The sequence below is a fragment of the Notothenia coriiceps genome, unplaced genomic scaffold (assembly GCF_000735185.1).
Source record: "Notothenia coriiceps isolate Sejong01 unplaced genomic scaffold, NC01 NC01_scaffold00007823, whole genome shotgun sequence".
NCBI classification, from domain to species: domain Eukaryota; kingdom Metazoa; phylum Chordata; class Actinopteri; order Perciformes; family Nototheniidae; genus Notothenia; species Notothenia coriiceps.
Genome location: NW_011340524.1, coordinates 48,573 through 63,499, shown reverse-complemented (window position 1 = coordinate 63,499; position 14,927 = coordinate 48,573). Strand labels below are relative to the sequence as shown.

The window sequence follows — 14,927 nt, the reverse complement described above, 5'->3', positions numbered from 1 at the left end:
AAAAACAGCTCCCAAACCAGCTCACAAGAGTTACCAAAACAACAAAGCCTATAGAGCCAAGATAAAAAATGGTGCAAGTTTAACAACCTGTCAGTCAGAGCTGAACATACAGAGCAAATCAAGGGGTACAAGAAGTGAAGAGGGCAATGTCTATGGTCATTGCCTCTTTTAGCATCACTAAGTGAAATTACCTTTAAAAGAAATGTCAAGACATATCAATTTACCCTTAAACATATATTTTACTTTATATTTTATTACTATATATTTTATAATGACAACAGTCTTTCGTAAGTTTTAGGAAACAATATAGTACAAAAATATTTAAGTAAAGAGGACAAATTGAAGGATGGATTTAATTGCATGTTGCACAATCATTCTGATCCTGGATAGGTGTGGTCAAAGAGTGCCATTTGTGTATAACCTTCCTATAACACACAGCTGGTAGGGAGGGAGTGCTTGTATGCAATTTGACATACACATAAATCCACTGAACAGTATGACTGTGTTGTCATTCACTGTAAATTGTGGTTCGAAAACAAAGTCTGGTTTATGACCCTGTTGGAAAAAACAACCATCATATGATATTTGTGTTCTACACAAGATTAGATCTCATCACATGAAATTAGACTAGCTTGATAGAACTTTCATAGTTTCATAAAACAATTTTAGGAGGTATACATGACTTTTTCTTTTTTAAATGAAAGACATTAATCCAATTCTAGAAAAGGAAATATATGTATTTCTTTAAGAAAAATATATAATGACTCATGAGTATGTAGTTCATAAATAGATATAGACTTCCCAAATTGCAAAACCAGTGGTTTGCTCTGATTTGCTCAGAGCCTACACGTTATTTTCCGGGGGTCTGGGATATTTGGGCGAGCAGTGTTTTGCTGAGGTCGGCGAGTGACTGAGTACCGCAGGGTTCCGTCGTAGGTCCTCTGTACTTTGCCGACCTCAGGAACATGGTGATGGTTTGCCGGCTGTGGGCAAGCAGCGTGCCCTGAACTCCGGAGGGCCACCGTTTTTTCCAGCCCTTTTATACCACCAAATTATAACCCTCAACTGCACAGACCACACCCCCCGCCACAACACAACACCCATGCGTACACACAGCTGTCTGAGGGAGAGGCGGGAGGTAGTATTAGGAGCTTTTTGGTAGTCCCAGACAGAAAAGGATACACTGTGTGCGTGCGTCACTCTATGTTAGCATGCATCTGGCAATATTTCAGAGAAAAACATCATGTAAGAAGATGAAGGAATAGGAAGGAGGAAAAACAAAGTTGAGTAATAGAGTTAAAACTACAGTATATGGAAATATAAAATAAAATAAATTAGATACCTAGGGGGAGGAATTTAAATGAAAATATGGAATAATTCAGATTTAGTAAATTCATGAATGAGTGGATGAAAGATTTAAAATTATACATTAACATGATTTGTTATTCCATCAGTTCAAGAGCTTTAAAAGGGAGTCAACAACACACGCTACAAAATTAAGTGAAATTAACGATCAGACTTTTTAGCTCTAGTTTCAGATTTTATCACATGTGTTGAAGGTTTCCCTCCTCTTACTTTCTCCCTTACTCAAACTTACATTCACACACATCCTTGGCCATTAACATTTGGTCCATAAAAGACCCCACACTAAAGGGAGTTGGCCACAGGCGTGCATGTGGGCTGACACACGGCGAATTGGGGAAACCTTGACCGCCAAGGATACTTTAACAACTGAGGTCCTCCCCTAACCCCCTTCTTTAAACTTGAACACAAACAGAGACAACTTTGGCCATGATGAGGAATCCTGCTGGTGTCATCAGTTATAGCCCCATCCCTTGGAACAACATCCTAACATTTAAGGAAATAAAAACCCACAGTAATCAATTAGCAGGCTGGCAGGAAGGGAAACTAGTGGTTTTAGTGAAGACTAAGTGTGTGAATCAGAGGGTATGTATGTGGAGATGAAAAAGCCTCTCTGTTAATTAAGGGAGGGGAGAGTTTACGAGTGAGGAAAGCTACGGGGCATCTTGAGTGAAGAGGTTGCAATCTAAACCAATGCTGGCTCTCACACCTAGATCTTTCCTTGAGTGGAATTACTTTGGAAAGCATGGATTGTAGACGTTTTGTTTAGTATTGTTTGGTTTACTTAGCAACAGGTGCATGTGTCAGTATCAGCTGAGGAGTCGCAGTCAGGAAGCAGTTTAAAATCGTCAAAATCCTTAATGCAGGGCCCGAAAAACACTTGGGTCCTACAATTTTCAGCTTCCCAAGCATGGCATCATCAGGACCATCTTCTTAAACTTTAAAGCATCTGCCAAATTACTTTAAAATTATATTTAGACTGTAATGACAGACAATAATTAGGATGAGTTTCATCGAAACTAAATCTATGTCGCAAGTGCATAGACATAAAAAGTAATCAACAAAAAGGCACTGTTGCTGTTCTGGAAATCAACTAATCCTATATTTGCTGCTGCTTGGCCCATTGCAATAATGTTTCTTTCTAAAACTAGAAAACATTTCATTTAAAATGTCTGTTGTACCACTCTACTTGACATAGGAACCTTTCTTGTCCTAGTTCTAGAGCCTTGGATAACACAGGAAAGCATTTGATTGTACTTGGGGATTTGTTTATTGATAACCTTATAGGATAGCTATTGCATTGTAACCGAGTGTATTCTGAAACATCTAAGGTTTAATGAAATGTATATGTGGGCTTGTGACCTGAAAGAATGTAAGGCTGAACAAATATGCATATTTACTTGTGTATTATTGTTCATGTTCATATTAGTATTTTGTGCCTCTATTGTGACATGTCTCTGTGCTTTAATGTTCAAAAAGCTCTTTATTGTACTCATACTGCCTTTTGCTGCAGCACCTCTTTTCACCCTCTGTCTGAAACCAGAGCCCATTCTGCTCTGATTGGTTAGCTGGCCGGCTCAGTAGTGATTGGCAACTGCTTAGAGATATTCCGCCCCTTAGTCTATCACGTACAATATGTGTAGTGCTAGCCAATAGGAGCGCACGTGTTTCATAGTGATGTCAATATGTTACGGAGATAAACAAAGGAGTCCAATGGAGGCATCTCAGGAAGGAGGCTAGTGTCCGGGAAAGAAACCCCCTTTTTTTTTAGCCTTTTCAGACTATGTACATGCACACAACCTATATAACACACTACAGGAAAGGGAAAACACCAAAAAGGCATAACAGTATCTGCCAAAGTGTGTTTGTAATGGTAGGTGAGGGGAGTTTTGTCGATAAACTGAACAAAAAAGGGTAATGTGATGCACTAGGAAAAAAAAGACTGAACTATTCCCTCTGTACAAATATACAATCTCCCTTTGCCGATCAAGCCTTCCTAAAATTAGACTGTATTCATTAGTCTATTACATTCACAAGGCTATAACCCAGTAAGTGCCTTTTTTTTCAATTTTTTATTTTCAAAATTACTGCTTTTCTGATCCTGATGGGCGCATTTAGCTTTTGGCAATTTTCATCCAACAGGATTTCAAGTGCACACAAATGTGCTCACACCGGTTATTACTGCAGTAGGTCTTGGCATGGTGGTAACATTTTGAGCCAAGGAAAACTTCCTTTTTAAAGACTATCATCTTTGTGTGATTACTCTAGTCCCTAATTTATCAACATCTTGATTATGCCTTCAAATTCAATGCTCTCCAGGTTTCTAACATGGGGAGCAAAGAGCTGAAATGTGGCATTGGTGGTGGACCGCAAGCTGCAGATAAGCATTTCATATATCCAAACAGATGTAAGATAAGTATTAATTTCTTTAGGGTTGTATGTTAATATATACAATACAATCAATTATTTATTTAATATTCTAACTAACTCATATATTATCACTTCAAGAAGTTAAATGTGCCTTATAATGCTCATTTTCAGCTTCTTATTTGTATGTAGTGTCTCTACTGTGACATGTTTACATGCTTTAATGTTCAAACAGCTCTTTATTGTTTTCATACTGCCTGTGCTGCAGCACCTCTTTTCACCCTCTTTCTGAAACCAGAGCCCAGTCTGCTCTGATTGGTCAGCTGGCCGGCTCTGTTGTGATTGGTCAAACACTAAGAAACACTTTTAGCACATCATGTAAAATGTTTTGGAGTGCTAGCCAAAAGAAGCACGAGTAATATGGAGGCGTTTCAGGCGGGCGGAAAGGACACAGGGATTTAAGCCTTTGCAAACCATTGATATGCACTAAACCTATATAACAAACTACAGAACAGGGAAAGCACCAAAAAGCATAATAGGGCCCATTAAAAAAAGTGTAATCACATATTGTGTTGTGTTTCTGTTGTGCAAAGGCATAACAGCAAGTTTTTGGAGATATAAAACCTCACCCAAGCACTAAAGGGTTAGGAGAACCCTTTTTCGAAAATAAAATCTACACTATGTTCTTTAAACATCAAACCGGTCAACAAAAGGTTAATCTGCGAACTTCAAGGCTTTCCTCTTCGTTCATAAAAAAAAGAAAAGTTGAGGAGAGCCGTAGAGGAGAGAGAGAATAAGAGAGCGAAAAACTCACACACGCACACTTACACTTCAAAGCCCTGTCATCTGGCTCTGCGGAGAGCTGGTTTGAATTAAGTTTAATTCTCCTCCTCTCTCGTCTTTCCAAGTTCATGGCAAAGTAGGGAGTGAGGGGAGGAGGAGGATGAGAGAGAGAGAGAGAGAGAGAGAGAGACGGGGCTTCTGGTTTTCATTAGGGCCAATTTTCTTATCTTTTTTCTCTCTGTTTCTGGAGGCTTAGAATTGATCCCCTGCAAATGCAACGTGGCACAGGCCAGTGGAGGAATGGGAAGGTGCTTGCTGCGAGGGACGTATCCCGTCCCACAGACTGGGAGGGAGGAAGAAGAGGGCCGCAACACACAGTTAAACAATGAGATTCAAAGAGAAAGAGAGGCTGTGTGCATCAGGTGTTGTTCCACATGTTGTTGTAAACACGTCGATGTGAAAGCTGCATGTGGGAGCATTTGTGCATCTGTGTTAATTCATTCATGAAAACCAGGATTCTCTGCATTTTCATGAGCGTGTGCTTTACGTGTGTGTGTGTGTGTGTGTGTGTGTGTGTGTGTGTGTGTGTGTGTGTGTGTGTGTGTGTGTGTGTGGTACTGTAGATATATGAGCTGTGAGACAGGTTTGCTGCTGTCCTCTGGGGCCTATGAATTGTCCTATGCTTCTACAGCCTCGGGGGATTAATGGCGCCAGGGTCCGAGGTGAAACACACCCAAAACTGGAGTTCTCTTTTACTTTATATCTTTGGACTGCTTCCATCATTTTCATTTAATAGCCTACAATTACATAAATAAAACATACAAACACAGTTAAAGCCTCTCCACATGCATGCAGCCATGACCAAACATACTAAAACTACTGTGTGAAAAAGTGTTTTGAATTTGATGTTAACAAAGTGTGCTGGTTTAACTGAAGTGCACTGCATCCCTTAATAAGAATACATCAGCTCAAATACAGATGAAACATCTCCAACATAATTTGTTTGCAAGACTTAAAAGGGGCGCTCCAATTTTAAACATGACATTCAAAGTCATCATCACAAGGAGTAAAACGCAGCCAGTGAAAAAGGTTTTACAATCCCTTCTGTGGTTTTCCAAAGCTTGAAAAAGAATAACCCTGAAGATGTCATCAGCGTTATCTAATCTGGGGCTTGACACTTAAGTGTTTAAAGCCTCAATTACAAAAAGTGGTATTTTAAAAAAGTGGTTATTTAGGAATAATTTAGTTTGAGTATAATTGCAGGAACCTGTTTTTCCTTTTGTTTGCTCCACATGGGAACTAACAATCTGAATACTTATTACACTACTAAATGGCTAGAGTTCAAAACTTTAAAGAGCAATAATAAATAAGTTATTATCAACAAGCTTATACAGGTTAGTAATGAACATGTATAAACTGCACATCTATCTACAAATGAAGAAAAAACCGACATGCCCGTTATAATCAAGCAGTTACTATTGTTATTAAACTAAAAAAAGGACAGCATAGATTGTTAATAAATAAAGCATAGTCAGCAAAGTAAATGTTTATTTCAATCTAACCTAAAGTGTGGTCCTTTACAGCAACCTCTGTGGCCCTGGAGATGCAGAGAAAGCACAGAAAGCTGTGGAGAGTTATTCTGCAACCGTTGCCATTCACAACATTTGTGAAGAATTGTAGCAGAATATAATATTGTCCATCAGAATAAAAGTGGGTGTTTTCATTTTCCACTCATTTTTTGATTTATATGTATTCAATATTTTAGCCAAATATTAAAATAAAATCCTAGATGTCATGCATGTCAAAGCTAGACATTGATTTGAGCTATCTCAGGTTAAAAATACCATTAGCACACAGGCCATGCACTTTTTTCAAATGAATGTAAATACTGAATTGGATTGGGAATTCTAAGGAAACTGCAACAGCTACTGGCTTCAGTGATGGCTTATAAATAATGTCTGTATGATATATATATATTCGGTGGTTGCCATCAGTGCATTATGTACACATGTGTGGAAAGAGGAGGATGAAGGGGAAAGAAACAATAAAAAGTGAGGGCACACAGGGGTCTGGGGTGCATTAACAGAGAGAGGTGTGCTTCCGGGGGTTTGCGTGCCGAGGGCTGCGAGAAGACAGCGGCCTGTCGGTTTGAAGGGTTTGGCATCGGGCCAGACGGACGCATGGTGGCGAACATGGGTTCATCTTCAAAGAGCGCTGGAACCAATCCAGACCTGCTCCTTACCAGAACCAGAGATGGTGATGAGACATGAACATGTCTGTGGTGAGTCCATGCCTTTCGAGCTGGGTGTGCGTATGTTGTGTGTGTGTGAGGTTATAAATAGCTCTAGAAAGTGGACCTAATAGAAATCAGGCCTGGCATTAGGAGCAGCTCCCTTAATACTCAACAGCCCCCAATGGATCGTTTGTCAAACTGTGCAGTACAGAGCACTCCATCAACACCTTTAGCATAATGCCTATACACAAATTAGAATGCAGAACTTGTACGGAACTGGACAACATTTGTAAATGGGGAGCAGTTTTGATTTGTAGATTGATAAGAATGTTTGAGGGGGCTTTATTTGCATGGTAAGCAGTTGGTGTAGAAAGAACCTGATGTGCAAACAGAAGGGCACTTTTCGGAACACATTTGCTATTTATTTTATTATTATATTATTTTTGAAGTGATTACCATTTTTAGTCCAAGCAGTTTTGACAAATCATTTTTTGCAGGCTTTGGTTGCATGGAGGTAAACAGTTTAAAAATATAAGGTACAAAACACAAGTGCCAATTTCGGAGTGCTTTGCTCTCTTTTATTTGTTTATTTTCACTCATTTGCAGAGATATATAGAGAGCTGTCAACGTCAGCTCTCAACCCAGAATACGTCTACATTTGCTAATCGTACTGCAACAAAAGGAAGACCGCATTGAAGACGAAGCCTTTGTTTCGATATTTCCTCGAAAAAACAAGTGCCTCGAAATATTGGCCGTTGACACAAGAGGCTAACTTGTCATCGGACCAATAGTTGATTTGTAATATTTTAGCACCACAATGTATGTAAATCTACAGTGGGACCACCAAAATTAGAGAGCATATTTCTCTAAAGTAGCATGTGATATCAGGGCCTTACCTAAAAGCAGCCAGGTACTCCACGTCACCCATGGGAGGTTCAAGTCCTCCTGTAAAGGCCATGTTCACGTTGAAGCCTACGCCTGCTTCACTGCCCACCTGCAACACAAGAAACATGGGCACCGAGGTTACTTTGTGCAAAAGGGAGACAGGCAGCCAGAGAGATGGACTGGGGGTCCTTTCCCACCTCCTCAGGTGCTCCACTGCCAGGGAAGAAGTTCCCATCATCAAAGCGATGCAGCGACAGGTAGAGAACATTGGGGTCTGCGTAGAAGGCCTGCTGGGTACCGTTACCATGGTGGACGTCCTGGAAACATTGAAAAGGGATGGGTTAGGATCAAATGTAACAGAGAGTGGTGTGCAAGGTTTGTAAAAATGAGGGAGCAGCTCTAGAGTCATAAGACAAGTGTAAATGTGTAATCGGTACATTTTGAACAACTTAGTGCACTAAGACAAACTGAATGATGCTCAGACTGCTAGACAGACATGTACCGGTACCTCAGCTGCTCTGATGTCAAAATAAGATGGTCAGCAGGATTCAATAAAACACTTCAAAGGTTATTCAGAAAAACATCGGTTGAATCACCTCATTGTCTCTTTCCCAAGAATGCTTTAATAAAGCGGTCCTAAAAATGTCCCCTGATGGCTGGACGGGCATGACAATGAGTTCGCTAGCTGCACTAAAAGTTCCCCTGTGACAGACAGAGGAAATGAAAAGGACCTTCAAAGGCTTTTGGCAACGGCCATGACGAGTGAGGGAAGCCGCTGAAGAGCAGACATGACGGAGGCTTTGTCATTTTTCAAAAGAGAGACAGCGTCTGACCTAAATAGACAATATTTGAAGCCCTTTTATCCTCTCATAACGTAGCTTGCCTACCCATTTCTGAAAGCAAATAAAACTAATGAAAGCACAACATAAATAACTGCCACCGCAACAACACCAGAGTGCATTCTCTAAATAGCTTGTTTTGTAATAATGACCCATTGTGTTTTGTGTTGAACTCACCCAGTCCACGATGAGGACTTTACTGACGTTGAGTCTCTGCTGCAGCAGCTTGGCTGCTATGGCGACTGAGTTGAAGTAACAGAAGCCCCTGAAAGGAGAATGGACAGTAATTCAATGTAGTTGAACATACTTTATTTGCCCCTTAATGTAAATTCAAGGATATCACAGGTAAAAGTGTTATAGGTCAAAAGAGCAAGTGCATTTATCAGTCATTATTGCACAGCATATTAGAATACTCAATTCTGATTGGTCAATCTGGACATTTCAGAGGTTGCTTAGTAATACTTAAATACAGTCATGCCATTAAATCTAATTTTAAGAACAACACATTAAATGCCCACTGTGCATAATTAAGTAGAAGCTTTAATATGTGCTGTACAGAGAACTATTACAACATGGAATGCAAATTGGTATATCACACATACAATATCACACTGTATGTGTGACATTAAAGACACATACAGTGTCTTAAATGTCCGTAAGACACTGTATGTTCTTACGGCGTTTTATTTTGGATACATTTAAGGCATGGAGGAACTGTGTAATAATAATAACGTATTTATAATAGGGCTGCAATAAAACAGACTAGAGCTTATCTATGAGCTGGTTACATTTCCTCATGTACTTACATTGGCGTGCTCTCCTCAGCATGGTGTCCAGGTGGTCGAACTACAGCAAAACCATTCTGTCAGAGGGAAAGAAAATCATTCACATATGTTAAGCTGTTACTGGAGATAAACCAATATAGTCCTTGCTAATTCTGTATGACCTCAAACCTGCTAAAATCAAGTTTGTTTATATTGCACATTTTGACAAGTGTAGACCTCATGTATTTAAAAATAAAATAAAACAAAAGTAGGCAAAGTTCATAATTGAAATAACAAATGTTATTAGAAAGAAAAGGGAAGAAGACAAGAAGGTAAAATAATTGTTTTGTGTTAAAAGAAAATCCTGTTTCGTTTTAGGCCCTAAAAAATGCGATTAATTTTTGAATGAATAGTAGGAAGAATTATTCCAGCTCCAATAAGGTATTTCGACTCAACTCCGTCATTTCCTCGGACCCCAATAATGTAAAGCAAAAATGATTTAATCTTTTAACTTCCCTTCTAGTGTCGGTCAATACCAAACATAATCCTATCACAATTCATTTTTCAAAAATGCCACCATATCTGACGTTTTCTAACGGGTAGAGTAAACAATAAGTGTGCGTATCGACACACATACAGAAACATATGCTTACTTCGGGTCATTTAAGGGGACCTTTGCTAAGGCGTGGACATGCAGGACTCCAAGCAATAGTTTTCAGGGCACCCGCTGCTATGTGAGGACATTAGATAGATGTCCATGCTGATGTGGAGCGAGGCTAGCTGGACTAATGATGTTGAGTCAGCTACTGCGGATTAACAGCCTGCCGGGAGTTTATTGTAAAGGCAACTGCCTCAGCTGGATCCAGACACTCGGTTAACTCAAGCCGCGTAATACAGTACGTACGTAGGTGTGAGAATACGTAACAATGTATTAAGATAGAAGGGAGGGGGGAATAGAAGTGATTGGAGTGATAGTCGTGTGTGCATGAGTAGATTTATGGCACTGTGTAGACTTCAGAGAGTAGCTGGCACTGGAATTTGGTCGTTCGGCTGTTGAGGATCCTCAGAGGAACATCTGTATGTGTGTGTGAATGTGTGTGCATGTGTACACATGTGCATGTATGTGTTAAGATGAGGTTAAGCTGAGGGCAAGTTAATACCTGTGAACTTTAACCCTACATTCTTCATGTTTGACCGAAAGTTCAAGGTTTGTCCTCCTGGGATGTGTAATCCTTTTAAACTCCAATCACACAATGTTCCATATAGGAAGAACAGACCTAGATTTCCTCATGGTAATGATTGCAAGAACTTATAGTGAAAAATATGGTGAGCTCATGTCCTTCAGAGGAATGTCATTAGTCTGTGGTTAGTAAGTTGGTGCTAAGCTAACGCTAAGTGCGACTGCTGCTCTGCAGGTGTCTGTGGTGTAATGCTTATAAAAGAGGCCTGTTAGTGGGGAGTGCAGTGCCAGTGCTCCAGGCCCCCCTGCTGGGTTCAAACAGTAAGCAGCCCTCGCCACAGACACAGGAAGGCTGGCTGGTGGGCAAAGCAGGAGGGGGGGTGGGGATGTCTGTCTGGGAGGTGCTAACGAGACTGTAGGGTGGAGGGAGGGTTTGCTTTTCTCTAGGTGTTTGGAGGTGTGGAAGGATAGTTTAGTGCTATGAGAGGCTAGACTCAAAGCGTTATGTGTAATAAAGTGTATAAAGATCTACACAATAAAAAAAAATCAAAGAAATACAAAAAAATGTTGTATTATATTAATATATAGAGCCAAGAAAAAAGTATTGCAAATGTATAGCTTGTAAAAAAAAAATCTTTCGTGTGAGTTATCCAATGTAATGTAAAGCGCTTTGAGCATTCGTAAAAGCGCTAAATAAATGTAATTAATTTTTATTACATTGTTTTTGGTTAAAGACCTCAAACCTTATGGCAAAATAACCACACAGCTTTTGCTACAATTCAAACAAATTGTAAAAAACATAATTTAAAGTCTAAAGGTGTGGTTTTAAGAGGGGCTGAAATAATAAAACCCTTTAAAGTTGTTTTTTTGGATGGGGTACATCTGACATTTGTTTCATGTTTCTTAAACTTAGCCTTTACTCACTCCAATCCCTAAAAACATAGCTCAGCCATTACTTTGGGGATCATACGGAGTGGAGAAAGCCAACTTACCTTGAGTTCTCCTGATGCTACTTTGAAGACCAGCTCCACCACGGAGCCCACGGCCAGACGAGCCGCGCTGGATGAATGGACCTCATTCCAGATGGTATCGTTATCCACCTGCAAACACACACAAATGTTCTGTTATGTGTTGTTAATACCGCATTTACAAAAGGGCGTCAAAACATGCAACTTTATATTGTTTTCCATTCATTGAGGGACATTTACTGTTGTGGTTTATTTCAGTGTGACGGCGATTGTAAAACTGTGAGGACATTTGAAATAATTTGGCTTATGTCATTTCACATCAAAGTGAGTCTTTGAAAGTAATAGTTTTGGGACTGCTGGAATGTTCTCTGAAAACAATAGAAACTGTGAGGAAGTATACATATTTAGAAGCTGAATCACACAGGCCACATCATTTCTGAACATTTATTTTTTCGCAAACACGAAGAAGCAGATGTAAAATAACCTTGTTTCAAGATGTTCTTCAATACAAACTCTTCATTCTGGAATTTATCAAAATGTTATGTTTTCAATTCAAAAGATAAGAGTTGTTTTGAAACACATTTTCGCCAATATGTTGACAAATTAAATGAAAAAAATTGAGGTCACATGAAAAAGAAAATTAAAAGTCTGGGTGAAAAAACTATGGAAATTGAAGTAAGACAAGAAAAATACAGCTATTCTGCATTTATTTATTTGTTTTATATAGTAAATATAATAATTAAAAACTTACTGTATGTATGATTGTATATGTGTGTTCAGACATCAACCCACATTATTCTGCAGCATGCTTGACCCTCAGCCCCAATCACAAACAGCCCATCCACACACACCAACATGCATTCAAGCCAAATGGAGCACAATACTCTACGTGATTGATTGTGAACAGGGCTATGCACAGGATAACACACACACCCTCCATCAGGCATGGCAGACAGTGCAGGCAGATGGAGCGCATGATAAAAAGGGAGAGAAGAAGCTGGCGAAGGAAAAGAAGAAAAGGAAAGTTGATGTGTTTGAACCGTACACACATGTGCTGGGCGGACCGTGCCAGAGCTCTGGTCGAGGCTTTCTGATGTACCCCCGGGGGCTCTCCTTTGAATATATTAACCTGCCAGTCACCTGCTCCCGTCAGACTGCTGGCCTTTTCATTCACACTAACGGCCTTTCAGTCAGTCAGCTGGTGCCCTCACCCCTCACCCCTTTAATCAGGCGCTGTGTTAAGAGACTCGACTGGTTCTCTTGTCTGCAGTGATCAAGGTTGGAGGACAAGTCCATAATGCATCCAAAGAGGAAGAAAAGGCTCTTTCTTAAGTTGCGCCAAGAAGACCATGCAATTAAAACTGTGGTGCACTTATTGTAGACTTAAAAAGTTGTAAGGGGTTATAGAGCAGGGGTGTCAAACATAAAGCGCACGGGCCAAACCGTCACAGCAAAGGTTCCAATCCGGCCCGTGGGATGACTTTGCAAAGTGTAAAAATTACAGATTGTTGTGTATTGGGTATGTATACATTTTGAAATGTTACGAGTCAGGGGGATAACTTAAACTCTTTTCTTAATAGTTCCCATTTTAGTTTGTATGGTGGAGTGTCAGGATTACTGCACAGATGTGGAAATGTATGTAAAATGACTACATTTGTTAAAAAATATATCATTCAATGTGAACATTTTAAGAATATTCTTCTTGACATCAAAACAAAGGGAACCATTTGGAGTTGTCGTTATTTATAGGTTATTATGCTATGAATTTTTATTTTCTAGCCAACTTGAAACCAAATTTGGGTGCATGTGGCCCCTGAACTAAAATGAGTTTGACACCCCTGGTTTAGAGAGTGGCTGTGGGAGCAGAGTGAGAGGAGAAAGTGGTGTAAGAGAAAGACATTGTGTAGTAGCCGAGTTGGTGATTGAGCGTTCGAGAAAGCGAGGAGCCAAGTGAGTGAGTGAATGGGAAACTGAATCATATATACAAGTCAGGTTAATGAGCGCAAACAGATGCGGCTTTAAAGCGCCATGTGGAGAATGGGTGGTTTATTATTTCCCATGTTGATGTTAGTTTCGCCTCGAGCCAGGAGTGGGACGCAAGTTCGTCAGGAAAAAGAAGTGAAAGGGAAAGAGAAGGGTTAGGTAGAAAAAAGAGCGGGAACGTGCTGGTATGACGGAATGATGGTTCCCCACAGGCTGACAGCCTAATTTCAGCCCCCTTCCTCTGTAAATGTGTGTGTGTGTGGGGTTGACTTGTATGTGTGTGTATGACAGGAAGACAACAATTTATCCCCATTTGCCATTATAAAGGGCAGAACAAGGCAGTGCGGGGATCCAGCTCTTCTTGTTCCCACCAGCAGCAGCAGCAGCAGCAGCAGCAGCACCAGCAGCAGCAGCAAGCCTCGAGGGAGGGAGGGGGAGGGAGAGGGAGAGTGGAGGTATGGACCACATGTAAATATAGGAGTTTAACGACAATCGGATCGGGCAGCCGAGATCCTCTCCACATTATAGAGGAAATATGATGCAAATGTTCAGGTTCATATTTGTATTTTGTGCCTCTACTGTGAAAGGTTTACAAAAAAAGGTCTTTATTTCTCATACTGCCTGCGCTGCAGCACCTATTTTCAGCCTCTGTCTTAAACCAGAGCCAAGTCTGCTCTGATTGGTTAGCCGGCCATCTCTGTTGTGATTGGTCAACCACTTAGAGAGGTCCTGCCCCTTAATCTATCATGAACAATAGCCGCTTTCCCACCAAGTACTTTGCCGTACTTAGTTCCCAGTACTTAGTCCCGCCGAACTCTTTAGTCGCGTAACTATCCTCGTAAATCACGTTCACACCGGAATAAGTCCCTGAGGGAGGATTACGCAAATGAAGCCGCTGACGTCACTTCTTGTTCTTCTGCTTTAGGTTTACTGGCAGGCCGCAAACGACTTCACGGCGTATACTGCCACCCGAAGTCCCGGAGCCCCCCGGAGTCCGGGACTTTGGATGGCAGTAAGTCGCCACCCGAAGCCCCGGGTAAATCGCCAGAAGCGCCGACAGCCCGACACCTCCTCATCACTCCACCGATCCCATGTTTTATTTTGTGTTGTTAGTCTCTCTCTGTTGGTGCGCTGGGCTAATGCTAATAATGCGAGGAAATAAAATGGCGGCTTCACAAAAACTTTTACGGGACGTGGTTTGCAATTCGCCCAGCCAATCAGAAATTGGAACCTTTTTCTCCCCTGCTCTTAGCAGGGACTACAAAGGGGTGAAAAGGTTCGCAAAAAGTTCTAGTTCCAGATCTTATTGGTGTGAACGAAAAATCCCAGGAACTATAGGAGCTATTCCTGGGAAAGCGCCTCCTAATGTATTGGAGAACTAGCCAATAGAACCATGAGTGTTACCTAGTGATGTCACTATGTTAAGGAGGTAAACAAAGGAGTCCAATTGGAGAACTAGCCAATAGAACCACTAGTGTTACTTAGTGATGTCACTATGTTAGGGAGGTAAACAAAGGAGTCCAATCAAGGCTTTTCACAGTCAGTGTGTGGGAGAGAAACTCT

The 14,927-nt window shown here is 40.7% G+C and overlaps 1 protein-coding gene across 1 annotated transcript in view; it reads right to left on the bottom strand.

Moving 5' to 3' along the window:
- Positions 1-14,927, bottom strand: part of hdac4 (histone deacetylase 4) — a 71,937-nt gene that overhangs the window by 13,300 nt on the left and 43,710 nt on the right. Inside the window, exons 17-21 of the mRNA XM_010769810.1 lie at positions 11,406-11,513; positions 9,276-9,331; positions 8,647-8,734; positions 7,828-7,947; positions 7,642-7,739 (exon numbers count right to left, since the gene is read on the bottom strand). Coding sequence (XP_010768112.1) covers positions 7,642-7,739; positions 7,828-7,947; positions 8,647-8,734; positions 9,276-9,331; positions 11,406-11,513 — 470 coding nt within the window. The remainder of the gene's footprint in view (positions 1-7,641; positions 7,740-7,827; positions 7,948-8,646; positions 8,735-9,275; positions 9,332-11,405; positions 11,514-14,927) is intronic.